General features: G+C 41.8%; 3 protein-coding genes across 13 annotated transcripts in view; 2 read left to right on the forward strand and 1 right to left on the reverse strand.

The window, feature by feature from the left end:
* The first annotated feature begins 21 nt into the window (after window positions 1–21).
* pdp2 (putative pyruvate dehydrogenase phosphatase isoenzyme 2) lies at window positions 22–3,938 on the forward strand. Of its 3 annotated transcripts, none has more exons than XM_026366578.2 (9): window positions 22–84; window positions 522–650; window positions 781–996; window positions 1,193–1,312; window positions 1,406–1,695; window positions 1,791–1,896; window positions 2,003–2,239; window positions 2,321–2,620; window positions 2,704–3,938. In XM_026366578.2, exons 2-9 carry the CDS (start codon window positions 573–575, stop codon window positions 2,977–2,979), a joined length of 1,623 nt encoding a protein of 540 aa, XP_026222363.1. In that variant the 5' UTR covers window positions 22–84; window positions 522–572; the 3' UTR covers window positions 2,980–3,938. The 3 variants fall into 3 exon arrangements, with proteins under 3 accessions (XP_026222363.1, XP_026222364.1, XP_026222365.1); XM_026366579.2 differs by having other exon boundaries at window positions 33–113; XM_026366580.2 differs by lacking the exon at window positions 22–84 and adding an exon at window positions 127–369.
* Window positions 3,939–4,722: 784 nt separating this feature from the next.
* Window positions 4,723–6,612, forward strand: si:dkey-30c15.13 (uncharacterized protein LOC558731 homolog). Its single transcript, XM_026365378.1, has 6 exons — window positions 4,723–4,884; window positions 4,981–5,091; window positions 5,191–5,247; window positions 5,333–5,443; window positions 5,553–5,699; window positions 5,873–6,612. The coding sequence occupies exons 1-6, from the start codon at window positions 4,723–4,725 to the stop codon at window positions 5,924–5,926; spliced, it is 642 nt and encodes a 213-aa protein (XP_026221163.1). The 3' UTR covers window positions 5,927–6,612.
* A 1,056-nt stretch (window positions 6,613–7,668) lies between these two features.
* The window catches only part of frmd4a (FERM domain containing 4A), a 53,069-nt gene continuing 33,485 nt past the window's right edge, over window positions 7,669–27,252 (reverse strand). For 3 of the 9 annotated variants that reach the window (XM_026365274.1, XM_026365270.1, XM_026365276.1), the window contains exons 8-24: window positions 25,143–25,226; window positions 24,970–25,035; window positions 24,814–24,871; window positions 24,534–24,620; window positions 20,144–20,220; window positions 19,157–19,298; window positions 18,886–19,027; window positions 17,293–17,426; window positions 17,061–17,183; window positions 15,531–15,762; window positions 15,268–15,324; window positions 14,935–15,172; window positions 13,778–13,936; window positions 13,330–13,662; window positions 12,631–13,211; window positions 12,143–12,245; window positions 7,669–11,047 (exon numbers count right to left, since the gene is read on the reverse strand). In XM_026365274.1, the coding sequence (XP_026221059.1) occupies window positions 10,945–11,047; window positions 12,143–12,245; window positions 12,631–13,211; window positions 13,330–13,662; window positions 13,778–13,936; window positions 14,935–15,172; window positions 15,268–15,324; window positions 15,531–15,762; window positions 17,061–17,183; window positions 17,293–17,426; window positions 18,886–19,027; window positions 19,157–19,298; window positions 20,144–20,220; window positions 24,534–24,620; window positions 24,814–24,871; window positions 24,970–25,035; window positions 25,143–25,226 (2,719 nt within the window). In that variant the 3' untranslated portion in view covers window positions 7,669–10,944. Of the gene's footprint in view, window positions 11,048–11,643; window positions 11,716–12,142; window positions 12,246–12,630; window positions 13,212–13,329; window positions 13,663–13,777; window positions 13,937–14,934; window positions 15,173–15,267; window positions 15,325–15,530; window positions 15,763–17,060; window positions 17,184–17,292; window positions 17,427–18,885; window positions 19,028–19,156; window positions 19,299–20,143; window positions 20,221–20,441; window positions 20,766–24,533; window positions 24,621–24,813; window positions 24,872–24,969; window positions 25,036–25,142; window positions 25,227–27,252 lie in introns of those variants that run through there. The other 6 variants (XM_026365275.1, XM_026365271.1, XM_026365278.1 and 3 more) reach the window with 5 other exon arrangements.

Genomic DNA, 27,252 nt, shown 5'->3' on the forward strand with positions numbered 1-27,252 from the left:
CGTGTGATGGTTACGTCAGACGTTCAGGCACGTCGCTGTTACGTATGGAGTTGGTCGATAGCTTCGTTCGTGATTTTTAAGTTTGTACGTATTTTAATTTTGTGTTTATTCAGGTAACTCATTATGCACCACAATCTGTATGCATGCGTCTAGCTGAAATATAGACAGAATGTCGTACAATGCAACGTTTAACACGGCGACATTGAACATTAGCGGACCTAGCCACTTAGCAAGCTAACTAAACTCATGCTTTAGCTACATGTAAGACGTTATAGTTGTGCTGTCAGCTCTACGGTGTGTAGCGTTAACATTAGTTAAAGTTAGCTTACAGCCGATAACACTGTAGGGAAACGTCATAGGTGACTAGAGGTGCGTATTTCTGGCTTATAGCACTTTAATTAATGTGCAAATCTGAAGCTGCCTAACTTAGTCTACACAAACATTGTTGACTTTAACGTTAGGGCCTTTATTGTGTCGGGTGTTTACTAAACCTTGATCGCTTCCTTTTTCCCTTGCCATAGGCATTAGGGTGATACAGTTTCACACACCTTACCAGCAGTGCTGCATTAGAAATGTCTGCACGACTGTACGCCAGCATCTTTCAGAGAGCCTCCAGCTACACACCCACTCTTACTACTGCCACATACCAGGTTTGGGTCCTGATTGATTTCTTGCTTAAACCAGATTGTTGTATTTTAAATACAGTTTTGTAGTACAGCATGTCTTATTCTAAATGTGTCCTCTCTATGTCTCCTTTCTTGGTTTCTTTTATTCATTCAGTGTTCCCACTTTGTAGCATTTCCCTCTTCTCATCCTGGACCTGCCCCTCATTGTCACTTGTCATCCTGGAGTACCTTCAGATCAGACCATATTCACAACAGGGATAAGGAGTCAGGAAACTGGTCTCAAATTGGCCGACACCGCTCAACTCATCAGGATTTAGACTTCCAACTCAGCTCAGTCCAAATAAATAGCATTCTGCGATCTAATGAGCAGGTGATATATAATGTCTCCTTTCAGAATGAGAAAGAAATTAACACTATCTAAAAGGAATATGAAACACACAGCAGACAAGCATGTTACTGAGGTAACACTGAAAATGCCTATTGTTAATCCACAGATAAGTTAAAAATTAGTTAACAACACTACAACACTGTCACTGTGCACTTGCTCATGCTCATCTCTGTTTCAGACTGTGAGTGTGCCTGAGTTTGATGGCAGGGGACTGAGTACTGTAAAAAGGTTTGACAGTAACCAGCTAGCTGCTAACACACCTAATGAGGACCGTCGCAGTGCAGCCACCTGTTTACAGGTATGTGTCTTCTCCCCTCATTCTGTACATCAATCTCACTGCTTTTCTATACATTAATGTAAAATGAAATTCTGATTTCTTTACTTCCTCCAGTCAAAGGGAATGCTTTTCGGAGTGTTTGACGGCCATGGGGGTTGGGCATGTGCTCAGGCTATCAGCGAGCGGCTGCTATACTACATAGCGGTAGCAATGATGCCAAAGCATAGCCTGGAAGAGCTTGAGAAGTGCATGGAGCATGGCAGACCTGTTCCTCCTATCTTGCAGTGGTATAAGCACCATACAGACTTCAGTTTTCATCGTGAATCTGCTTCGCTCTATATTGAACACCTCAGAGTCTTCTGGCAGGAATTACTGGACAGTGAGGAACATGATGAAGGCATGAGGTAATTATACATGGAAGTCCATATCTATGTAAATATACATATAGATATGATCAGTTTTCCATTCACATGTCTCCATCATCTCTCCTTTCATTTAGTCCTACAGATGCTCTAAATCGTGCTTTTAAACGGCTTGATGCAGATATCTCCTTGGAGGCTCAAGTCCCTCATTCCACTGACCTGATGAAAAGCACAGCCATACAAGTAATAATATAAAAAATAATATAAATTCTTTTTTATTCTTTGTTTATTCTCTGAAGTGTTTTCAAGGGTGCGCGATCGTTATAGACATGCATCATCATCTATGCAGGTTGCATTTGCCGGTTGCACTGCCTGTGTGGCTCATATTGGTACAGATGGCATCCATGTGGCCAATTCTGGTGACAGCCGAGCCGTATTGGGGGTGCAGCAGGAGGACGGCTCATGGAGTGCATTACAACTTTCCCAGGACCATAACTCACAGAACCAGGCTGAGGTCGAGCGAATCAAAGCCCAGCACCCACCCTCAGAGAGAGACAGCATCATCACAGATGACAGACTCCTAGGGGTGAGAGGTCTCAATGTCATAACAGGACAGCCAGTTTTAACAGAATAAGCCACTGGTTCAATCTTTGTATTGTGCTGTCAGGTGCTGATGCCCCTGCGTGCATTTGGAGACGTGAGATTCAAATGGAGTCGTGAGTTACAGCAGAGCATTTTAGCCAGCCTGGATTCCAGAGTGGACCTCGAGTTTCTCAATCTGTACCAGTATACTACACCTAACTACCTCACTCCACCCTACCTGGATGTGACACCCGAGATAACCTATCACAAGTTAAGACCTCAGGACCACTTCCTGATTCTTGGCACTGATGGGTTGTGGGATGAACTAGGTAGCGATGAGGCCGTACGACTCATTGGAGAGCACCTGAGTGGAATTCACCTGCAGGTTTGTGTGCAGTAAAAATTTAAGTAAAACTCCTTGTGTTTGTCTCGTAAACCTATCATGTAAAAATTGTTTCTGACTTCCAGGCTCCACTTTCTCTATCTGAGCGGCAGCTGAAATTGGGTCAAATGCATGAACTCTTGCTGAAACGCCGGGCCCGTGCCTCACCTGCCCTGGACTCCAATGCTGCCACACACCTCATCAGACATGGTCTTGGCACAGGAGATTATGGAGAGCTCTGCCAGGAGAGATTGGCCTCTATGCTTGCTCTGCCAGAAGACCTGGCTCGAATGTACAGGGACGATATCACAGCTACGGTGGTGTATCTGAACTCTGATTTGGCCAGACCTCCCCACAGCTAATAGAAGGTGTTTTTTTTACAGTGCTGCACAATGAGATAAAAATCATAGTCAACTTTTTGTGGATATTTTATCTCCAATTTTCTCAATATTGCGGGCATACATGGTAATCGTCATAGTCCTTTAAATACATTGAAAATATTTTAAATAAAGGTGATAGTTAAAGTTGGAATGTTGGGAGTGAATACAGGTAAAGAAATAATGAACACACATTCCTTGTCTGCACTTTAGTTTCTGTTCTTACACAGTTTTAATTAGACTCTGTGCTAAAGCTTTGTGTAAGCTGTAAAGTGTACTTTTAATTTTGTATGAATTTACTTTTAAATGGGATTGTCTGATCTGTTTAAGTTGAAACTCAAATGTATAGAAACTGTTTTCGTATTTGTTTGTGTTTTAATCACAGTTATTTTAATTAAGAAGTGATGACATAAACACCAATTGCAAAATGAACAACAGAAACAACTGTTCATATGAGAAGCGTTATTTGTTTCAGTACCAAGAATTTTTCCTTTGTGTGCAGGCAGCGTGCCATCCCCATTTCCCAATTGGAGTTCCATGGCAGCTTGGGACAGATGTGTACTTATGATGTTAACATGCACAATGACAGCACACAGAGTACAGAGCTCTGCCAGTGTCAATGGGAACCAATTGCTTTCAAACAATCCAGATCATTTTGTTAATTTCAGCTTTGGGAGCCATTTTTTATGTTCTGACCAGTGAATTCAGGCCAAAATCAGAGAAAAATACATCAAATGTATTCAAGTTTGTTTCCTGTTTTATAGGAGTGTAACTTTATTATTATTACATTGTTAACATCTAATCATCTTCTGTTTTCAATTGTCATATTGCATTTCTATTACTATATGAGGCTGAACTCTAATGCTGTACCTTTAAATGTGAATAATGAACCAAGGACTTCAAAGGAATTTTTTAATAACATTAAAACCACATTTGTCTAAAGATACCAGTTTTTTTTTTTTCCTATGCTCTTATCCTGTCTTTTTTCTTTTATTTTACCTGTTTTTATATGACATTTCCATCCTACACTAAACCTTTTCCTCTTAAAAACACTCAAGATCTGGCAGCAGAGTTGCCATTATTGTTCTGTAAAATTGACTGTGCCTTAATGAGGCAGTTTTTGTAAACACAGCAAAAAGCTGTTACTGTGTACTGTAACAGTACAGTAGTGACCAAAGATTTAGCAATTTGTTACTGTTTATTTGCACTTAGGGTTTATGGATGCAACACTTAAGAATCAGGATGTGATGGGTGTATACCGGTAGTACACAAAACATATAATCTCAGCTTGCCTTGAAAATGAAACACATTTTCCTAAACCACAGCCCACAAGCTGATAAGCTCTTTGGTCATGACCAATCATTTCACTGACTCACTTCCTCAAGAGTAGACTTTACCCATTCACTATCATTCAACTGAAGTGAACTCTGACCCTCTGGACATATTACATGACACCGAGGAACAACAGCCGCAGTGAGAAAACCAGAAATAACATTAAATGTCTTTTTTGTTAGGTAGATGACACTGTTGAAATGAGGGCCTGTGGATAGATTTAGGACAAGTGGAGCAGAACAACATTTTTGGAAGGTAAGTGGTCATATATCAGATGCGAATCTGAATCAAAAGTCTGTGTGGCTCATTAATTATATTGTCATAGCTATATACGCGTCAGGCTTTTCTAATATCCATGTTATTTTCCTACTAGTTACCTTCTTTCTTTTACAATAGATGACACAGAATATGTTCCAGGAGGGCCTATATCATGTGTTTTTCAAGGAGACACCCCCAACCCACCCAATGGCTCAAGTTACCCATCAAGGGGAGCTAAACAATGCAAGGATACATCGTTGGTTCGGGACTGTGGTGAATTCAAGAGTTTTAGTCACTGGGGTGAGATGTTGCATCCTTGTTCTTGTCCACAACTTAAAAAATAGTTTAAAAGACATTAAGCTGTTTGCCTGCTTCATACTCTGTGCTTCTCCTCAGGTGGTTCAGGTCCTCAGTGCCTTAACCTGCATATTAACCACAGTCATCCATGCGTGTGTGAGTTACAACTGCTCTGTCGTCATGATAACACCAGTGTGGTCAAGCCTATTTGTGAGTCCATACCTGCTTCAGTTGATATACACTGAAACATGCAGATGTTTATGAGTAATATGAGTATATTCTCAGTCATAATAGTTTGTGTTGTTACAGTTTCTGGCAGCTGGGTGTCTGGCAGTGGAGGTTCAGAGGAAGGCGAGGAAATTAAAGGTACATGGCTTGTTTAATATCTTTAAGTTATGAAAATGCTTGAATTAGGAAAAGCCTCAGTTATCTTTGTATTTACAACAAATAGATCATCGCCCTGATGGGTCTAAACCTCTTTAGCCTAGTTTTTGGATTTTCTGCTGTGCTGGCCAATAGCCTCAGGAACCCACATCCCGTGGCGCTCAACACAAACCAAGAGGTACCGATATTTTCAAATGTCTAATCATAACATAGAGATTCCTTTTTTACTTTTGGTTAATAAAAACAGCTTTCTTCACTCTCTCTTCTTCCTGCCTTTTTTTCACCAGCGTGCTGGATCATATATTGCGAAGGGGAGCTCCATAGCATTTACAGTAGTGTGTTCACTGGCATCGGTGTACATATTTTTCCTGTCCTGGAGGGGCCTACGTCGCTACAGTGCTCCTCAAATTCAGGCCTACAGTCGCATCTCAGAGGTAAATATATAAGAATAAATATAAGAATGTTTCTATGGGAAGTTCTTACTTCCTAAGTAAACTACAAAATTAGATATACATATATATAATACCAAATTCAAAAAGCTCTCTCTGCAGTATTATATATTGTAGGATTTACTGTTGTCTCAATCTTTTGCTCTTTGCTTGGGCAGGAGCCAGAAGAAACCAATGGACCTCTATTGGAACAAGTGGAACAGAATCTGTGAAACTCAAAGACCTAAAATCTGTTTTACATATACTGTATACTCTATGTGCATGTCAATTACACTAGAATTCAAAACACCGTGGACACACTCCTGCTTGTAGAGATTTTGTTACTTAAGTTACTTAAGTTGTTGACCAGAGACTGCGTGAGCCTTCTACCCAACACTTATTTAAGAATATCTAATATGTGGAGAAAATATATATGTATAACTTTTCCTTTGGCATTGAAACATGAAATTCACTTGACCAATGATCTTAAGCAATGACATGCATCGGTAGATAGATTATTATTTATATCAGCAAATGAGAAAGCAGAAGTAAACTATATTGCCCACATAATGATGGACACAGAGGACCACGATGACTTATAAAGCATGCATTTGATATTAATGTTTACATGTTAATTGCACTCTTGTACAAGGTCGTGATATTTAAAAATAATTTAATTCTGGAAACATGTTTCTAAACAAGTAAACGTATGTCTGTGTAGGTGCTTCAGTAAAACATTGTTATCAGAGAACTTGCAGAGCTGTTATACTGTAGCTTTCCATGCAGATGTTCTCAGGTGCTGCTTTGTGGTCGGCAGCAGAGGGCAGCATTGTCTGTTTTTTCATGTTGTTGTAGAGTCAGATTCACAGATCACTTGATGTGGTTAGTGTAAAAATAGAGGATGAAATTGCCAATGAATACCAAATAAATCACTAAAGATCACTGAGTGCAAATAAATGTTCTTGTTCATGAGGCTTGTATCAAGTGTTTTCTTGTCTTGTCTTGCTAACGTCCAAATGATTTGATGATTTTATTTAACAAAATGGGAATATGTGAATATATTTTAATTTTAATGGTAACTTTTAAACTAAATCTTTTCTTACCTCAATTCTAAAAGGCCCAAGAGATTTTCATTAAGGATAAAGCAAGGTCATTCGCCGCTCTTTTGGTATTAACACAGACACACACAGACTTGTACAACTGAAAAAAAAAAAAAAAAAAATCAGAGAGCAGCTAGTTTCCCAAGGCATGTCTGCCTAACAGCTTCCAGCTGTTGCCTGGTTGGGAAAGCTGCTATGGGAACACACCGAGTACAAAGAATAACATGGGATTCATTAGTAAATGGACACAGAAGGAGAATAAAAGAAAGCAGGATGATGAGGTTGGATGTCCTCACACAAAAGTGACGACTGATTCCTGTGGTACAAACCACTTTTCTGTGTGATAAAGTCTCACAACTACTGTGTGTGTGTGTGTGTGTGTGTGTGTGTAGCTAGTGTTCCATAACCAGTAGTACACACATTAGTTCAGATGTTTGCATCTCCTGTCAGTGCACTTGAACAATTCCATGTTGCATTTAAATAAAGAATTGTTCAGTGTGATCTGAGTTAACAGCCAACCATGTGGCATGCAAATCAAACACTGCTAACTATGCCTTGAAGCCTACTTCAAATGCAGCTGTTTAGTTTTGTGGTCTGTTGCTGAGTGATGAGTAATATCTTTTATCTTTTGAGTGTATCTTCCTTTTCACTTATGCTTTAAAGGCCACATTGTGAGAGGGAAATGAGTGTGAATGGAGCAGCGGAAGTGGTGACTAGTACATGTGGGGATTCCCTTTGATAAATCTCACTGCCATTCTGAACCTTCAGCTAAATGGCCCGAAAGGATTTGATCTGAGATACTTGCAAGTAAATAACCAAATAATGTATGCAAATTTTTCTTAACAAGAAAATAAAAAGGCATAATCTTGAGAACATTCATCATCAATAATTTATTTTTCTTACTCTCAAGAACCACCATGAAGTATCATCTTGAAAATTCGTCATCAATTTCCAACAACACAGTTTTGAAAAATGTAAAGTTACTATACAAATTTTTAATAGAAAAAGAATAAATTAACTGTGGAATTCAGTTTTTTTAATCAACTCCACATTTTTTCTACAACACCTTTAATGTATTGTTACAGTTAAACAGAGGTGATAAAATCAAGTTACATGCTCTATTGTCTGGTAGGGGAAGTGTTCTACTAGTAAACTGTCTGTTAAAATAAGCTTCATTTTGCACACCTGGTATTGAAACTATTGATAACAATGAAGAGATGTCTAGATCCTATGTGACAAAGCAGTAACTGGTCATTTTGTAGCACCTGAAAGGGTTATTATAATGTCAGAACTAAAAAAAACAAAAAACAATACTGGTTCATATAAAATGGAACATTGTTAAAACAATGAATGTGAAAAACCCCACAAAACATTAACAATGCCCCTGCATACATACAGGAAAAGACTGATAAAAGAGTTAGTTCAGTTCTCTGGAATTATTACAAAAACCTCAAACATTTCTATGGAGCACAGAAAATATAATGTGTTTAGAACATCAGAGGGAAGGGAAGATCACGCTTCATCACACCAGGCTCAGAGGTCAGATAACCACAAGTTCAAATCGGGACTTTCTGGGAGCTGTGCAACACTATGGAGCAAGACATGCTAATATTCATGGATAGAAATAAGATTCTGGATGTCTTTGGGGTATTTGTGATTGCATCTATAGGCCATGCATGGGACTGTGCATTTGAGACACGAGTAATCAGTTCCTGTTGAATGGAAACAAGGTAGTGCTGGTTCCAATCCTGGGTAAAAATCATCTGTCAGGCAACACGGGGGCATGGGAGTGTTGATATTTTGTATGAAAATAGTGTAAAAAGTGGCAGATTACAATAACAATGCATTAGGAAACACGATACTACTAGGGACAGATTAAGATATGTACCATTCCTCCCATGCCATACAGCATAATAAACGTTTTCCATACTTAGTGGTGCCAAGAGTTTGAAAAACAACAACAACAAAAAAAATAAATTATAATTAAACCGTATTGCAGACATGAATCGTTTTAGTAAAATTAAGATCTGATCAATTCAGATTTTGTGCAAGAGTAAAACAGTTGTAAACCCTGTTCTATAACATTTGTCAGGGGAACATGAGGGAAACTATTTCAGGTACAGGTAAAACATGCAGAGCACTAATTCCTTTATACAAAACCAGATGTGCTTTTCTAACCCTTCTAGATATCTGATTGCTGATTGGGATATATAAAGGAAATAATGATCTCAATTTAAGGATTAAAGAATAGTTTTGTCCGTTCTGGTTATGGCTTCTCTTTTGTCCTGACAGTGTCATATTAATTATTATTAACCTGAAATTCATCAACTAATTAAAAAGAAAACTCATTTAACACCTTGTTTGTGGTTCTAGATTCTCTAGTTTCCTCTTATGCACTTTCATAAGTCATTACAATATTGAGAGAGGAAAACGAAAACATATCTATGGTTGCTCCAGCCCTCATAGACATTGTTAATTTTGTGCTTTAAGACCAAAGTAAGCTTAGATAATTCAATAACCATTCCCCCTGATGCCAAAATGGTAGTTGTTTCTACTTTGTTATAGGCTGTAGGGATGAAGAGGGGTCTTTGAGTTGCTGTCTCAGTCTCAGTGCTCATTTACAGTACTTGTGTAAAGCAACAACATGTTTGGCACTGTTATGTTAGTACTAGAGTGTGCCCATTAAGTGTTATTACTCTCAGTCACCACTGAGTTCTGAGGAACTGCTATGATGCTGAAGCAGTGGACAAGAAGATGAGAAAACACAGTGCTGCAGAGGGACAGAGAGAAACCCAGCATGGAGAGAACCAGTATACCAGTACGACCAAAGGAGAGGAAGAGACTAGCTAGTGATAAAAACAGATGATTCATTGCAGAGATTCCTCATTGAACAGCCTCAATATCCAACTACAACTAAAACCAACAGAGGTCAACAGCCAATCATCTTTTACTATAATGAAAATGAAAAATCTGAAAAGGTGAAGTGAGACATTGCTGCAATCGCGACTTTGTGTAGCCACATTGACAAATGGCCATTTTCGACCCCATCACATTCTGGCTCATGTACTGTCCACAGTCCACCATGTGGCCTAACAAACTGGTACGGTCAGAGAAATATTGTAAAGACCAAAAGTGTTACTTCAGATGATGAAATAATCATAGATCAATGCCAAACCCAATAACCACAACTCCAAATTCTGCCTATGATGCACCAATGAACTGTTACTTCAAGCATCACAAGGCAGAGGTCATGGAAATACGACTGCTTCAATTCACTCAGACTGGAGAATCAAGCCAGTTCATATGCTATTATTGCTATAGTCCTCATCAATACCCCACAGAGTCCCAGACACCATCCTGATATTGTCACTTTGAATTCACTCATACCAGCTGACTGACTTCTGCACAGGCACCAGCCCAGGGACCCTGGTGTGGCCAGTTGTTGATCTGGTCGTTGTCTTTGGTTGTGGGTTAAACTGTGAGGAACTGAATTTGCCATCCAACAGAGTTTCTTTTTATGTCTGTGTCGTTCTTCTTTTATAAATACATAGGGCGAAATAAAAAAAGACAACAACACTGATGAGAATAATGAAATCCATCACAATTCATTCGGGCCTGAAAATGTGTGTTAAAAGTGGTGGCTCGAATCCAGCAAGTATCTCCTGACTGGGTGGCAGTGCACTGAAGTTGGAAAGTTTGGAGAACCAAAGAACCAATGTGCATGAAACGGATCCTGGAACAGCCGATGTTATTGTTGTTGAGTTTGAGTTGATTTTCTTCCATTGCTCCTTGCCCTGTTGCTTGTGTGAGGGTGAATAAAGAATAGTTCTGTGGTGCTATATGGCAACAGTTCAGCAGCCTGAAGGTGGCACTTCTCAGTCTGTCCTGTAAAATCAGCCTTTATCAGAGCCTTGCAACTGTGTCCCTGTCTGGCTGTGATAGAAGGGGAATAATAAAAGAGGTGGTGAGATGGATGGAGGGCAGGATTTAGGGAGGAGTGAGACTCATGCCCAGTCCACCAGTCCAGTCAGGGCAGGATTTTGTGGGGCTTTAGGGATGAGGTTGTTGGTTGTCAATGGGTAGTAGTGAGGAACAGTGGACAGGCAGTAGGAGAGGACAAAGGGACTTTACTGGGCCCCTCTAGGAAGGTCTCAGACCAGAGTTCCAGGTTTAGCCTTGTCGTGTCCATACCATTGCACATCTGCCAGCTCTGAACACAGGGGGCTACTGAGAAAACAGCTGTCACTGAAAGACCTGTAGGGGAAGAGATAAGGACCACACTGATCACACACGACAACAGCTTTTAATTTCAAAAGGCAAATGTATCAGATATACCAAATGCTATCATCTACATGGTTTCAAACGTTCACCTGCTTCATGGATTGTTTTAGACTGTAAAATGTTCTTAGTTACAACACGCGCAGCGTATGGTTAAGTATTTCTATTAGTAAATCCTTTAGGGAAAGAACCACAGTGCTGGTGGCTGGTGTCAGAACACAGAGCAGAGCACATGCAGAGACCAGATACAGATGTAGCCAGAGAAGCAGTACATGACACACATACCTCCACCATTAAAGACCAAGAAATTATTGTAAGCCCCTCACAGCTGAAGATATGATGATGAAGAAACATGATGCACGAATTCCTAACACTAGATTTGTGTGTGAAAAGCTTTCTATAAATAAAAGAGTCTGACTGTGCGTAAACCTGGCACTGCTGTCACAATATATTTTTGCTTTGAACTTCTTTTTTTTTTTTTGTTGTTGTTTTTTTGCTTATGCTGCTACTGTGTCTTCCCAACAGGAATTTCTAGTTTTAATCTACTGGGAGGCCAAGACCACAGACAGTACCTCTATGCATCAGAGCTTGGCTGAGGGGGAGACTGACAGACGTCCTCAGTAGGAGAGCTGTCTGCTGTGCCTCTAAACCAGGAGAGAGGACACACACACAAGGAAAGGAGGGTTAGTATAGACAGAAAGAAGGACAGGAAAGAAATGACAGTATTAGAGCAATTGTTCCATAGGAATAAGACAACCAGAGGCTGAGAAGTGAAAAACACAAACAAGTGAAGAAACATAAAACAAAGGTGCAGTTAATGACAAGTCAGAGAGACATAATTTCCAGAGGAAAGGGTTCCAATAGATGTTTACCCCAAATCACACTGTGATTAGTTCAACAGTGCCATCGGCTGACACAGATACAACAGATAGTCGGAGCCTGTGAGCATGTTAGAGTGAGGTTTGGACAAAGATGGTGAGCAGGAAGATGTCAAGCCAATATGCAAGTGTAGGTAAATTCATCGCGTCACCCTGTTCAGCTGCTGTGCGTGTGTGTTGGTGTGACTCTTACCCACTCTGCCAGTTGAGGATATGTTGTGGGCTACAGGGGGGTGTGGGTGTGGCTGCATGTTCACTCGAGGGCGTCATACTCCTCTGGCTGTGAGGGGATGCAGCTATGGGAAAAACTGACAGTTAGTCATGCTGAGTAATGTACAACACATGCAACACAAGGCAGAAAGACAAAGGCGACAAGTACACGCATACAAAAACACACAGATAGCCGGAGAACAGAGAGGTGAGCTGCAAAGGAATGTCATCTATGCCTCACATATGTGGTTGGAGGGATGGGGCCTCAGTGTCCCAAAGACCATTTGTGTCAGGGGGGGATTACACCACAGAAAAGTCACAGCATAAACGTAAACACAAACACAGGAGTCATTGGCGCAGTATGACATCAGTCGCATAATCTTAAATTCATGACTTTGAGCGTCACATGGGGCAACATATTTTTCTGCTTTCTTTCTTATTCTGATTGAGGTTTAAATGAAGAACACCCACCTGGTGAGCCCTTAGCAAGAGCCCCTACTCTACTTCCACGACCATGTCCCAGAGTGCCTTGCTGTGACCCTGTCTCTGAGGAAGTGGACCCTGAATGTGAGTGACTCCTCTCCTTCAGGCTCCCTGAGGACCTCTGGTACCAGCACCGCAGCTCTTCAGAAACCGCTGTCCTTCCCCCTGCACCTCCACCACCCTCTCTCCCCAATGACGGAGTCCGTACAATTTGAGAGCGTGATGGTGTGAGTCTGCCGCTCCCTTCACCTCCCTCCTCTCCCCCCCAGGCCTCCTTGTACAGTCCCCCAGCCGTGTAGGAGCTGGAGGTCTTGAACTGGGCCTTCACGCTGTAGTGGCCCTCCTGATCGCTCTCCAGGCTGCGCACCACCACAGGGTTGGGGCTGCCCTCCACGTATAGCGGGTATTCCTTGATGCGGTACTGGGAAGAGGGCTGGCTCTGGCTGTGGAGGTACACTCCATGATGTCCCCCTCCCATCCCACCTCCCCCTGAGCCTCCACCAGAGCCATTCTTAGCTGCCAGGTTTGGCATGGAGCCAGAGTTAGAAGAACCCAGGTGACCGGCAGACCTGGACAGAGAACACAGGACAACACCATGAAGCTCACAGAACGATTCATGTCTTATAACACAACACAAAGAATTAATGTCCAGTAACACCCTTTTCTCTGCATCTCCCCTCCCCCTACCTGTGCCTTTGCCTTTGCCTCTGCCTGGCTTTGGAGGGTGAATCCTCTCCCAGAGTAGAGTAGTTGGGGTTACTGCCAGGGGGTCCACCGGAAGGATAATAATGCTCTGAGCTGCTTTGGCTGGTGCAGGATGAGCAGTCGTCCAGTGGGTCAGAGCCATTAGAGCTGCGCCCTGGGCCCAGGAAGAAGTCAGGGCTGCCAAGTGTTCCCAGGGCATGCGGATGGGTATCGGGATCAGACGACAACAGTTTGCCCTGAGACTCAAGGCTAGAGCTGCGGTTCCTAAAGTGCTGAGCGAGACTGTGCAGACGTGTGGGACTGATGTCCACTGACCTAAAAGGTGCAGAAGAAGAATTAATAAAACAACAAAAAAAAAACTTGTTAATAAAGCAACAAGTAATTTCTTTTTAATATTTTCATAATACTAATGATGATAATAATGGCTGACCTAGTGGAATGGACATAGTGTGGGGTCCTAGTTCTCAGGTCCGGGGTTGACGGCATGCTCGACTGAGAATTCCAGTGAGGGAGGCTCCTGATGGGGCTGCTCTGCAGAGAATTACTACCTCCTGCTTCTGCACTACCAGAGCTTGGGAAACGCCTGTGACTTGACAGAAGTGGAAGAAGCATTATTATAGTGTGATGCTAAGCATTTTCACAAAGCTACTAATTTTGACTGGATGACTTACACTTTATATTCCTGAAGAATTTTTCCAAATGTATTGGAAAAGTCAGGGCAGTTCCGTTATTTTTGCTGTAGACTGAAAACATCTGGGTTTGACATCCAAATATGAATATAAGACAAAAGTTCAACATTTCAGCTTTTCAGACATTTCAGACTTCCGGGTTCATTTTGCTGCTGCTATCATGTGTTATATCATCATTGAAGATTATTGAGCCTGTCCCAGTCCAAGTCATGACATTACCTTGTCACCTCATCTGTGTTTCACAGGTGAGCTTGTATGTTTGGGGTTATGAACAAATCCTTTCTTTCTTCAAACTTTAGCTTTTCCATCACTTTGGTAAAGGTTCATCTTTGTCTCATCAGTACATAAAACGTTTTTAATTTTTGAATTCCTGCAATTCTTAGCAAATTCCAGCTTGGCCTTCCCATTCTTCTTGCTAATGAGTGGTTTGCATTTTTTGTTGTTTTTTTACCCATGCTCAGCTCTCTGGTTTTCATGTTGGTTACACCTCTTAACTATAAATGACTTTTGATTTGGCAATACCCAGATCTGAAACAGAGCGTAGACGTTCAGTGCTATTAATTGTTTGCTAATCAATGTAACAGGACACGCCTGTCAGTCACATTTTCCAATACTTATGTTCACATGAAAAATGGGTGGGTTTAGCCAAAAGGTGCAAGTTGGCAGCTAAAATGTTGATCTGTTGTCTCATATTGATCTGTTTATGTCGAACCCAAATGTTTTCAGTCTACAACAAAAGTAAAGGAACCAGCCTCACTTTTCTAGTACTTTTGGAGGAGAATGTAAATATTTCGTGTGCTTGTTCTCGTTTGACAGTTGACTAAAAGAATTATGTGAAGCCTCAAGTTAATACACTAGCTCTACAACAAAAGGCTAGTGAAGGTAAACTCCCTCATACCTGGAGTGAGAGGAGCGTTTCTTGACTTTTTCGTAGGGCTCATCCAGTGAAGATTCGCTCCACATCTTGGGTTTGATGGGTGACTTATCGTAGTCAGAGCGTGAGTAATGCAGGTGTCTCAGGCCATCAAGGGACTGGGGTGGAGGTGGCCTACTGTGAGATGGTGGCCGTGGAGGCAGGCCCTTATGAGGTGATGCTACTGGAGAAAACGTTGGGGTACCTGTAACTTGAGGGTCATCTGAAAGAGATAAATAATAAGACTGAGTAAGGAGCACAAGTAACAATGAGCCATTGGCGTGATATCTGGAAGTAACGCTAAAGATCAAGACTCACCATCATCCAAGACGAGTGCATCAGACAGCGAGCTGTCTTCAGAACCAATATTGGCTTCTACAGGTCAGAGAAACAATGGCAACCGATTGTGGGATTACAAAGTAGCAACATTGGATCTTGTAAGCCTCATTATCTAATGTGTGGACATCTATTATCAATCTGATCAGTACTTGTGAAGAATACTTCTCTGTGTCAACTACAGCTGTCAGAAATAAAGATACAGTACAGAACAAAGTCATTTCCCTGAAAGCGTATATTGGTACCTTCTATGATAAGCGATGCCCTCTGCGTAGGTTTCTTGCCAGAGCGAACCCGGTACTCATTGATTGAGTTCTCAATTTCCTGAAGCTTCTTCAGTGCGTTCAGATAAGAAGTCTTCCTCTGCTTTTTCAGCTTCTTACTGCTTACGTGAGGATCACTGGCAAGACGCCTGGCTGCCTCTGTAATCTGGGACTGAATGGCAAACTCCCGCTCCAGCCGCTCCAGTTCCTCTTCCTGGGATAAGCACACACACAAACGTGAGTGTAAACTCGAAGATACTGGAAGACACTTGATTCGCTCACAATTTTAGCAACAGAAATCTACGCACAATCCAAAAACAACAAGGCTTGGTTTGCAGGCACATATTCAGACTCTAACTCTCCCATGCAATGTATTTGGTTAGACACACACCCACACACACACAAAGCCTCGCCAGAGAAAACACACTGAGGAAATCATTTATCTGTGCTGCAGCTCCACATATTCTCACCACTGTATATTCTCTATCGAGACACTCTGTCCCCCAATAACAACACCGCTACATCAATCCATCCTCTCCTTCTCCTCCTCTGCAGAGCAGAGACTATCGCATGAACCAAACAAAAACATACTCAACATACCCTACTCAAGATGCAAATATATTGCATCATATGTTTATGAAGCTGCAAATTGTGTTTCTACATACTGCAATATAATATATGTTTTAGTGTACTGCTAAATACCATATATAGTGTAATCATAATTTGATTATAGACAAAAAAGGAGTGTGCAGTGTGCTGCTTCTTACATAATGTGTGGTATCCCACATCAGAATTTCACTTGTCTTTAGAGAGACAGAACAATGATGCATTTCTTAATGTTATAGGTTATTGGACAACCTCCGCTCTGAGAAATTCCTCTCACTAACAGTGCCTTCACACTACTGCCAGAGCAGCTTCTGTTCCACTATGTGTGAGTTCAGTTTAAGGTTCAGCGTAAATTAAGAAACATCTTTTTGCTTGCAAGGCACATTTGTGATACAGAGTCCCTGGATCCTTTTCAAAACATACAACCTCAGCGACACACACCCACACACACACATGCCTGCACATGCAGACGTGAACACAATCCTACTATCACCACTTCCTGTGGCGAGAATGCTGCCAGGTTATTTTTAGAAGTTCTGCTCTGGAAAATCTACCCGTGGCAAAGAAAGACAGCAAGACAAAGATGCAGTACAACTACGTTCACAAGATTAAAGACGTGCTTTCAACGTTCTCAGTTTTCTTTGCTTACTTACAAATAAATATCAGTTAAATTAGAATTTCATCAATCTCCACTCTACACCATTCTTCAGGAGTATTAAGTCGTTTGATTTAATTGGAGTTAAACCTGACCGTACTGTACTTAGTACTTGATCTGTACTGAGCTCTTCACAGACATCACAGATCAACAGATCTTTATAGCTGGATTAAATGCAGATAGAAACACTTATTTAATTAACACAGAATGTGTTAGCACTGTGTTTAGTAAAGGTACTAGATAATCTTCACCTCTCCCTTTGGAAGAATTTTCTGCTCATCCAGTTTGAAGGCTGTTCCGATCTTCCGTCTCACTGTGGGTGGTTCTTCTCCCGGATCCAGAGGATATTCCTTAGGAAGCTTACCCGTCAGCTCCTGGAGAATACAAGAGAGAGAAGAAAGAGAAATAAAGTTAGAAAAGTAAAGCTATAATGTATTTTTGGTTTGGAAAATATTTGCCAAATCAGTCTGTGTTTTCTCCTACCGCCTCTCTGATGCAGATGCTCTTGAGTTCTTCTAGTCTCTGTTTTAGTGTTTCCTCCAGAGCTTCCTGCCTGGCCCTCAGTGCTGCCAGCATGTCCTTCTTAGCTGTCTGGGAGCTGTCCGATTCCTGAGACCCTGTGGGGTGCAGACAACACATATCATGAGGCCATGAGTCAGGAGCACATAGGTGTTGTGGGGACTTTTTTTTTTAGATAAATTGAGGATGGAAGGGAAGAATTGTGAGTGCACCTGCTGGCCTCGCAGGATGTTTACAAGGAAGTAAATGGAAGGTTTTGATAAGGAAACTGAGTTTTAGTGGCGTGTTTGTGCAAATCTGTGAGTATTTCAAGGAAGAGGCAGTTTAGGATTAAGTCTGTGACGCACAATCTCCAAGGCCCTGAGATGGTGCCAGTCTTGTTTTCAACAAGTTTGTTGCAGACAGCACATACACTTCCTCACTCATGCATTCGCGTTCTCTCTGTTGCTCTCTCGGTGACCCCGTGTGGTTCACTGTACTGTCAAACACAGCAACAATACAAAAGTAACCACAGCTGAAACAGCTGTGGCAGAAGGAAACATTAAAAAGCTCTTTGTTGTTACAAGATAAACTGTGTTAAGGTCACTGCTCCTGCATCTGCTGCTTTAAAGGCACACAAACCCTAACACCTAACTATTCATAAAGCCAAAGTGCATTCCCTTTCGTTGGTCATCTTATACTGCAGCCAAAGAGTTTCAAGTTGATCAGACAAACTCTATAATCTAGATCTGGCTGTGTGAACAGCCTGTGCATATCTCTATGTCAGAGAGGGTAGGTGCATGGATATGACATTGTAGCTTATGTGAAATGTTCATGTTTCTGGGTAGAGATGTCCTTCAGTGAAGAACAAGTGGATGAACATACTGACACGACACAAACAGATAAGACAAAGACACAGTGTATCATATGGGGCAGGGGTAGAAAAAGAAAAAAACAATGAGATTAGGAGATTAGAGGGGGGACATCTGAAGAGATAAAGTGAAAGGATTAAGGAAAGGGAGAGACACATGTATCGACATTGCATCCTCCATCTGAAATGATGCTGCTTTTGCCTACTGCACATCATTATGGAAGTGAGTAATGCAGCAGCCACTAACCAGGTTACAGTACGTGTGTTTCTTGTTGGCCCAATTACTGCACTCGCTTTTTTAACATGCTAGCCAGCTGTCTGGGTTTTTAAAAGGGCATTTTCCTCTCAATTCTATCTTTAGTACATGTACAAATCTTCCTGTCATACTTATTTCTTGTTCAACACAGATAAGCATTGTTTTAAAGGCTGTGGCAAAGTTGTACACTGACGTGCTGCCCTTTTCATTCCCTCACCAACTAAATTTAGAGGGAACAGGCGCCTCTGGAGGATCAAACTGTGTGATGTGAAGGGTGGGAGTGGTGCTCTGTACATACAAAAAGACACTGGGCGGGGTGTGTGTACAGTATGTGTGTGAGAACATTCACAGGAGAATCAGTGGCCTGTTTCCAAAAGCAGCTGTTTCTGTCTTTCCAGTTATCAACAATACTCCCCCTCACCGTCACACATACAAACACACACACACTGACCTGAGGAGAGCAGACTGCCACTGCTGCCACTGATAATTTTGCCCTTGCTGCCCATGTTGGCCAGTTTGGAGGTCTTCAGAGTTCCTGTTTCTGTAAGGTCTATAGCAATCTCACTCAAACTTCGCGCTGCGTGGATTTTCGACTGAACAGAAAAGAACAAAGTGGATTTTTTAAGACAGCATCATTGAACAGTTTAGTGAAGTGGTCATTGAGAATGCTTTCTGAGTTTGCTGTATCTCATGTGGGTTTTGACTTAATAAGACTCGCTGACCTTGCTCTGCTTGCGGTCCAGGTAGAACTGATGTTGGCTGATGGCCATGGCCCAGATGGATTTGATGAGGGCAGGACAGGCGTACCAGGTATGCACAGCAATGCCACTGTGACCAAACGTCCTTCTTGTCACCGACGCCCTACAGTAGGAGCGGACACAAGGCCTCCTTATATACACTGAATACAAAAGATGGCTACACATTTGCACATCTGTGAAAAACACTCCCACACCACTACTCCAGGACCACTATTCTTGTTAACATAATTACTCCTCTGCTATTAAGGGAGAGAAAATATTAAGGGCTTGTGAGAGCAAAGCTAGCAGAGATACTTTCTGCAAAGCCACACACGATGTTCCACATTGTTTACTCATCCTTATTTAAACACATATCTGTAGCTAAGAAACAGAAGAGCTCGCCCTAATGACAGTTTAAAGAAAACTGCTCTGTTTCACTCATTCCCTCCCTGCATCTGTCTGTAAAATAACACGTCACATATATACCCATGTTAAATAAACACAGGAGAGGTCACTTCCTGCTGTGGTCAACTAATAAGAGTTTACGCTCTGTCTGTGTGTGTGTGTGTGTGTGTGTGAGAGAGAAAGAGAGCGCACGTTTGCGCATGCATGTGGCTGCTCAAGTTTGTTAATAATCAGCCTATCAATCTGTGTCAGGCCCCACTGGGACATCCCCAATATGTTGCTCTATTGCCAAGACAAATGCTGCGACCATTACTGAATTAGATTCCAATCTCTCTTTTCCTGCTCTGCACAGTATGTAGCTTCAATCCTAACACGTTCACATATGGCACAGTGGTAATGCACAATAAATGCTACTGGAATGTATCCACAACTGAGGGGAAAATTGTACCACCTCCAAATATTAACTGGTGGGAATTCATAGCAGTAACAGTCAATCACAGGGTGAGATAATGATCATCCAACATATGAAGAGTCTTAGCTCAGCTTCAATTTGTGATATATATTTACCTCCTGGGGTCATGAACTTCCACTGAAAACTTCTTCTCTCTGAAGTAGAGGTTCTCCAATTGACGCCATTGGAACACCTGAGGGTTTAGGAGAAACACACTTCAGAGCTGCTCCGCAAAATACATGTTCCACGTTAAATCCACACAGACATCACATAAATCCTTCCCTTCTCTGTATGTTTTAAACTGTTCTGAAAGGAAATGCAATGGATAGGGAGGACGATGAAAGAAAAATGGAAGAAGCCGATCAGAAAGGAGGAGTTTGGAACTGGGAAGGAGGTGGAGGGAGAGAAGAGGACCTAGTCTGGAGCTCTCTGATCAGGTCCAGATCAATTTTGTCCGCAGTGGATCCCTGCGCTGGATGACCTCACTCTGGAGAAGGACCGTGTGAGAAGGAGGAGGCTTTCTTTCCTTTTGTTTTTTCCCTTTTCCGTCTTCTTTATGAACCATCGGCTTCTCTTTAAATGAAGCCAAAACCAGCTGGGCGAGAAAGCTTCCCCAAAGATGTACTCCACAGCATGTGTGTATCTTAAATCCTCCCAGATGCAGGGGAACAGAAAGTTTTCAGATGGCGGGTGTTCGCCATCTGTAGGCATGTGCGTGTGTGTTGGTGGAGAGAAAGTGTGTAAAGTTAAGTTTCCTCCTCTCCTGGAGCTTTGCTAGGAGGGTTGAGGAGGGAGGGGGCGTTTACGCCTCTCCTCCTCCTGACCCCTCCTCCCTCCCTCAGGGACTGTGCTTCCTGCTCTGGGCTCTGCGGTTGGGAGGTGTGTGTGTATGATTGTAATGAGGGGACAGGGGAGGAGTGATGAAGAAAGGAAAGAAGCTTTCTGTGGCCCCAGCAACTGAAGTGCCTTAGCTTTGTTTAGTCAGACCGCTGCACACAAACGCACACACACACACACACACACACACATTCACAAAGTCTGAGTCTGTTTCTTGTTAGAGAAAGAGTAGAGTGTGGGCTATTTCAGAACACATGAGAGCCTGCATCTATCAGCTGGAGCAGACATGCAAACACACACACAAATGTGTGCTGCCAACTACTTATGAGGATAGTAAAACTAAGCTTCAAACAGGAAAAAAGAAATACAGAATAAAACCAAGCTATGACAGAATAAGGGAGAAAAGCGAAGGAAGGGAGCTAAGGGAGGAACAGGTCACAGCCCAAGAATTTTAACAGCCTGGGAAAACAATGGACAGAGAGATGAGAGGGAGGAAAGGGAAAGAGAGGCATAAATATTATGAAAAAAGTGAAAAAACACAGCCTAATGTATGTATTTATGTACTGTGTGTGTGTGTGTGTGTGTGTGTGTGTGTGTGTGTGTGTAAACTAGCATGAAGAAAGCAAACTGGTGCTCTTATCAAAACCCTTGCGGTACCGTACATTTTCAATGGAGTGTGAAGTGCTAATGTAGCATGGTGCTAAATATAGCAGTCAGGGTTGATAGTCAGAGAACGATTGTGTGAACATGTGTGTCGGCGACATGCTGGCCAACGTTGCGCAGATAAGATAGGTATTGTAACTGTGTTCAGGCACGAGACCACTGAAGCAGCAACTCTCACAGTAAACCTTGATGTTGACTAAGTTGTATATGTACTCGTGCAAATAGTGCACAAAAATTGTTGAAACATGATGGAACATTGTGCAACAAAGTCATTCTAAGGTTTAAAATTAGACATTTGGTTGTGATCCTTCTCCCGTTTAAAAAAGGGCTCCAGTTACATAAGCCCATTGTATTAACAAAGCATTTGCAGTCTTTGTGATGAACTGAACATCTGATAAAAACATGCTGACAGCCTCTTTTCTAGGTACTCATTCAAAGTGGACGGGTGCTTCTGTTATTAGGACGAGGGGCGTGCGTGTCCTCTATGCGTGTGTGTGCTATAAATCCAGTTCTTTCTGACTGTGAAACACTTGCACACCATGGCAGAAACGCAGCCAAGGAGAGGAAGTGACTGGCCATTATTCATAAACAACTCGGTGCCCATGTGTGCAGACCTACGTATGTCTCATAGTAATGTCTGTGGACACAAGCACACGTTCGGTACAGCTGAAAAGGTCACATCTGATAAAGTGTAAAGTTCTTTTCATCAGACTCCGTGGGGACTATGGGAAGAATAGAAAGTATAAAAAACACAGAACAGTATAACGGTGAGGCCAGGTATTACTATTCTTTTCTAGAATTAGCCCTCAGGGTCCCAAAGACTATTGTTTTGTCCATGGGTGGAGCTATGGTGTGCAAAACTATATCCACCGGTTGCCAAGGAGAGGCAAACACACTAGAAGCACTTCCTGCTGTTTGTGTTTTGGTTGTGGTGCTGGTGGAGGGTTGACATGTTTGAAAAACAAATCAGAGGAGGCTGCATTCACCCATTTCTACTAAAAGAAACAGATTTTGACTAGTGTAAGTAGGTGCATACTCCAGAGCTTGGCTGTAAGTCAATCAGTCAGGTGGTCAGTCAACACACAGACCCTATAATCTGTGTCTTAATGAGTCAGAACACAGTAAAGAGGCATTAGTACGGTGTGTGGTTTGGTTGTAAACCCCTGCCTCTAAGTACTTTGTGTGTGTCTGCATGTGACCTGCGGCAAGCTGACGGGGAAAAGTATCCACAAATAAACAGGGAGGGTGCAGTAGATGGCCTGCATTTAAAAACAACTGGATCTCCCCTTGTAAAAAGACAAACTAATTAAACACAGCTGCCTACAATACACACCTACAATATTATACAGCACAATTTGAAGTCACTTAGTTGCTTGCTAATGACTAGAAAGGCTTTATGTTTAAAACATAAACCTTAGTAATAAAAAACAGTAATTGGCACAAAATGTCTCATAATTAGCGCTCTGCCTCCAGTTCACTGAATCACAGTACTGAAAACATGTGCAGTGAAAAGCTAGTGGTCTGAGTCAGTGGTTACCGTCTGGATGAGTAACTAATCACAAAATCAGCTGACCTTCCTTTGGTTTTTCGAAACCGTGATGGCTCTAATTACTAACACAAGATAAGGAAAGTGACCTTCCTGAACATGCCTTCCTGTGGAGCACTAAGCAGCTTTAGAAAAGAGCAACACACATCATCTATTCTCTGCCTCATTATTAAAAAATGGAGCTGTATTCACTGGGTTTTAGGTGAATCTGTGATGTTGCAGTAAGAAGACGCCCAGTCCACAAATGTGTCATGTTCCCTGGAATAGAGGAGTTTTAGTGATATGTAGGTGTGTGTTTGGATGAGGAAGAAAGAAGTAGAGAGAGATGGAAAGTAGGGAAGAAGGTGAGAGGGTCAGTAGTGAAGCTTAATGGACCAATGACTCAGACTGTTGCTATGGCAGCTAAATGCTTACAAAGTACCTTACATGGAAATGATCTAAACTCTTTCTTCCCCTCTTATTCTATTTGGTGGCATTTACTTTAGAAGAAAGCTATAACACGCCATCTTTTCACTCCTTTCACTTTCAGCCAATATGATGATGGCAGAGAAAAACATGGTTTGTGACCTTTTTCCAGGATTCCTACCCCTGTGAGGCGTTTGTGTGTTTGTGAGTTTGGTGTGAGATAACGTGAGCTACATTGCAAGTGGAGTAGATTTTTTCCCCCCTCACTGCTGTGGTTCAACACCTGGGCACCCAGGCTAAGTAGTGAGACAGTCATTTAGACTGGAATGCTCCTCTCAAGACACACATACAGCACAACTTTAGTGGCAAACAGGAAAGCTGCGGCAGACAGGAAGAATTAATCAGCATGGAGAGTTCAGAGCTCAGTCCAGTTCCTGTGTTTGTGTGTTTATGAGCAACAGAGTGTCAGCGAATGTGTGTCAGAGTGTCTTGGACCCAGGGAGATGAGGCCGAATGGCAAAGATCAAAGCCCTAAATACGACTAGAGGTCAGAGGTGAGGTACTGTAAGAAAAGCTTTTACAGATGAACCCCACGTTCCAGGGACAGGGAAGAAGACTATAGGGACAGAAAGGCAGAAATAAAAGCAGGACAAAACATTCCAAGACTGAACGTCTCGCGGCAGTAGTATTTGTATTGTTATTGTCCTTCCTGAACAAAACATCTCTGACTCACTAAATAACACTGGACAATAGAACAAAGACATTTCCTTCTAAACACAAATCATTTACAGTAAGTATATTATAGTAAGTAATTATAGTAGTACACTTCTGCTTCTTTATAAAAAGAAGTTGAAATAATCAGTCGAATGAAAAAAATAAAAATAAATAAATAAATAAATCATTCACTTTATGAAGAGTCAGAATGATGTGTTCATAAAGCTTTAAATCTCAACTGATCGCATTTTTAGAAATTATACCAGCTAATATATTAATGTTCTCCAAAAGGAGAACCACAGGTTTGTGGTGCACAGAGACCAATGGGAGCACTATCTCACCTTCCTGGGTTTGACTTTGTCCTGGTGGTCATACTGAAAGATGCCCTTGTAGCTCAGACCTAACCACCATGGGATCCCCTGCTTGTCCTAAAACACACAACAAAAGACCAACTGAACAAAGGTTGTACATGTGTGTAAGAAGGAAAAAGAACATACAGCAGCTTTAAGCTTTAAGTTTGCATCTCCAAACTCCAAACAGCCCACTTCAGGTCGACAGTGGATAAAAATATGTGTGGTGCACATGTGTGAAAAAAGAAAAGGCAGAGTAGTAAAACTGTACCTTTACAGCATAATAATGTACTCCATATGTAGGCAGAGACTCTACAATGCTCATATAACTGTAAGGAAAAAAAAAACAGAAAGACTGTAAGGGTTACAGAGAACACAGCCTGCCTTAGAGTGAACAAACATATATATGACACTTACACACACTTACTTTACAATAGCCTGTCCCCTGGACTGCCCACTGAGCTTTTTGTAATGCTCTATAACCCGATCTTCACTGTAGGACAGTACAGAGGAAAGACATTTAAGGAAAGTTATTAGGAAGGGGAAAAACAAGAAGAAAAAAATTGCGGTGGTTTTCCAGATCATGGACTAGTCTCTCACCAGTAGGCCAGAGATGGGTGCTCCTTTAGGGCCTGGGTGGGCAGGGCAGGCAGCTTTTTCAGGTCAGACCTGGTTGCATCATTACTGGGAAGGAGAAACCACAAGACATGGTCAACTCTACTTCTGCAACAACAATCATTTTCTGGTGTAGGCCTAACAGCTTCATGTAAAAACTGAAGCAATACCACTGAACTGTAGAAAGAACACGTTAAATATTGTAACAACTGGGTAAAAACCAAGTATTTCCCAAAGCGTGTCTTAGAAATGAAAGGTTCACTTTAGGAAAAATGCGGAGAAAGGAACTGCACTTAGTCAGGATGAATGAATGCTAAGGGTCTAACTGATCTCTGTTTCAGAGTCTGGGTGGTGTCTATCTCTGAACAGCTGCAGAGGCAGCGGACACAAATACAGGAATACAAAGATCAATAAAGAAAGTAAAAAATTATAATAAATAAAATTAGATAAAAACAGATACATAGAGGGACAGATAACAAAGGCACAGTAAATGAGACAGGGCGAGAACCATGTAGAGTGCCAAAGAGACTTGGTCCAAGATGACTGGAGGTCTTAATGCACCACTCTAATCCACTAACCTCTCTCCAGCCTGAACCAGAGAATAGGGGGAAAGCCCTGGGAACATGACAACCTATGAGCTAAAGCTGGAAGAGATCCATCCCCTCCACCCTGCCCGGCTGTTCTTCGATGTGTGAACACAGCTGTGTGTCTGGATTGGTTGATATCCACTCAAGTCGCTACTCATTAGATGTAGGTGGTTAAAGTGAGCATAATGAAAGGGCAGGCAGGAACTCAGTTTGAACAGATACAGTGGGTGCACCATGTACAATGTTGCTAGATTACAGTAGCTTGAAAATCTTATTTTTCTGTAAATCATTTTAAATGAATATGAAAAATAAACTCTTTCAATGCAGAAGTAGCTGCACATTAAAGTGTATTCATCAAGATTCCAATACTTTTTTTATTTTAGATGGATTTGTATTTGACAAAGGTAATTGTTTCACACTTGATATCACACTTAAAATGATATCAGAGTCACAAAGGTAGGTATTTCTCTAGCAGTAGATACTGGGAAACCTAATATGAAGGAGGGGTACAGTCTGTAGAGCTTTTAGAGAGGGGAATTACAGTATGTGTGTGGGAGGAAGGGGTAAGGAAAGGGGGAGGAGGGTGGAAGGAATGTCTCAGGACTGTGTAACATTCCAGTCCTGCAGTGTATTTTTGTGTTTATTTACTCCTTTCACTGGCGGATATGAGGTCAGAGGTGACGGCTGCTGTAGTCTGTTATCAAAGGGATGAGGGGATGAGGGATGACTCACGTTTAGGACGACATCTCAGCCTTTCATACGAGAAACCACATGTGGGGCGAAGCTCAAATGTGCAGCATATGACTGGAAAGCTTCACAGATGTAGAATGTAACTAACGTGAGTTTAAAGACCCACACCTCTTCTGTACTAGTTTTAATTTCTAAAGATCTATATTCTGAGATCTTTCATGTCCCATTGGCAGGTTCTGTCTTAAACTGAAGGAAATCTGTTCACAACACATTCTGCCTTTCATCACATACACAAAAATGAATGTAATCTGTGCTTTTTCTTTTGAGTGGCGGCACAGGCTGAAGCAAGAGAACCAAAGTGGAACAAAGATGGCAAGGAAGAAGGGAGGGGCTTAAATCCAGCTCAGAAACAAAGACAGTTCTCACTCATGTAAACCGCTACCTGGGGGAGCAGAGGAACAAACAAACCATTGATATCACATCTATTGTCCTCTGTCTGCCTCCACCTCTGAAACAACATGTATTAACCCAACTACTCCTGGCACTAAAGAGGACAGAATACGCAACAGAAAAATCTGACGTTTGTGGTAGAGTTCACGTTCATTCATCACATTCATCTGATGAATGACATTCTTGACTGTTGGAAATCAGCTGTGTGGGGGCCTGTTCAGGCTGCTGACCAAAGCGGTTGACGTTTCCCTATACATACTCCTGTTGCATGTAATTGGGCCACCAGCTGTAGAGCTGCACTCTGATAATAAAAGTTATAAGGATAATAACCTGTCCTTACTAACATGCACATTAAATGTATTCATAAC

Source organism: Anabas testudineus, chromosome 6 (assembly GCF_900324465.2).
Source record: "Anabas testudineus chromosome 6, fAnaTes1.2, whole genome shotgun sequence".
Taxonomy (NCBI): domain Eukaryota; kingdom Metazoa; phylum Chordata; class Actinopteri; order Anabantiformes; family Anabantidae; genus Anabas; species Anabas testudineus.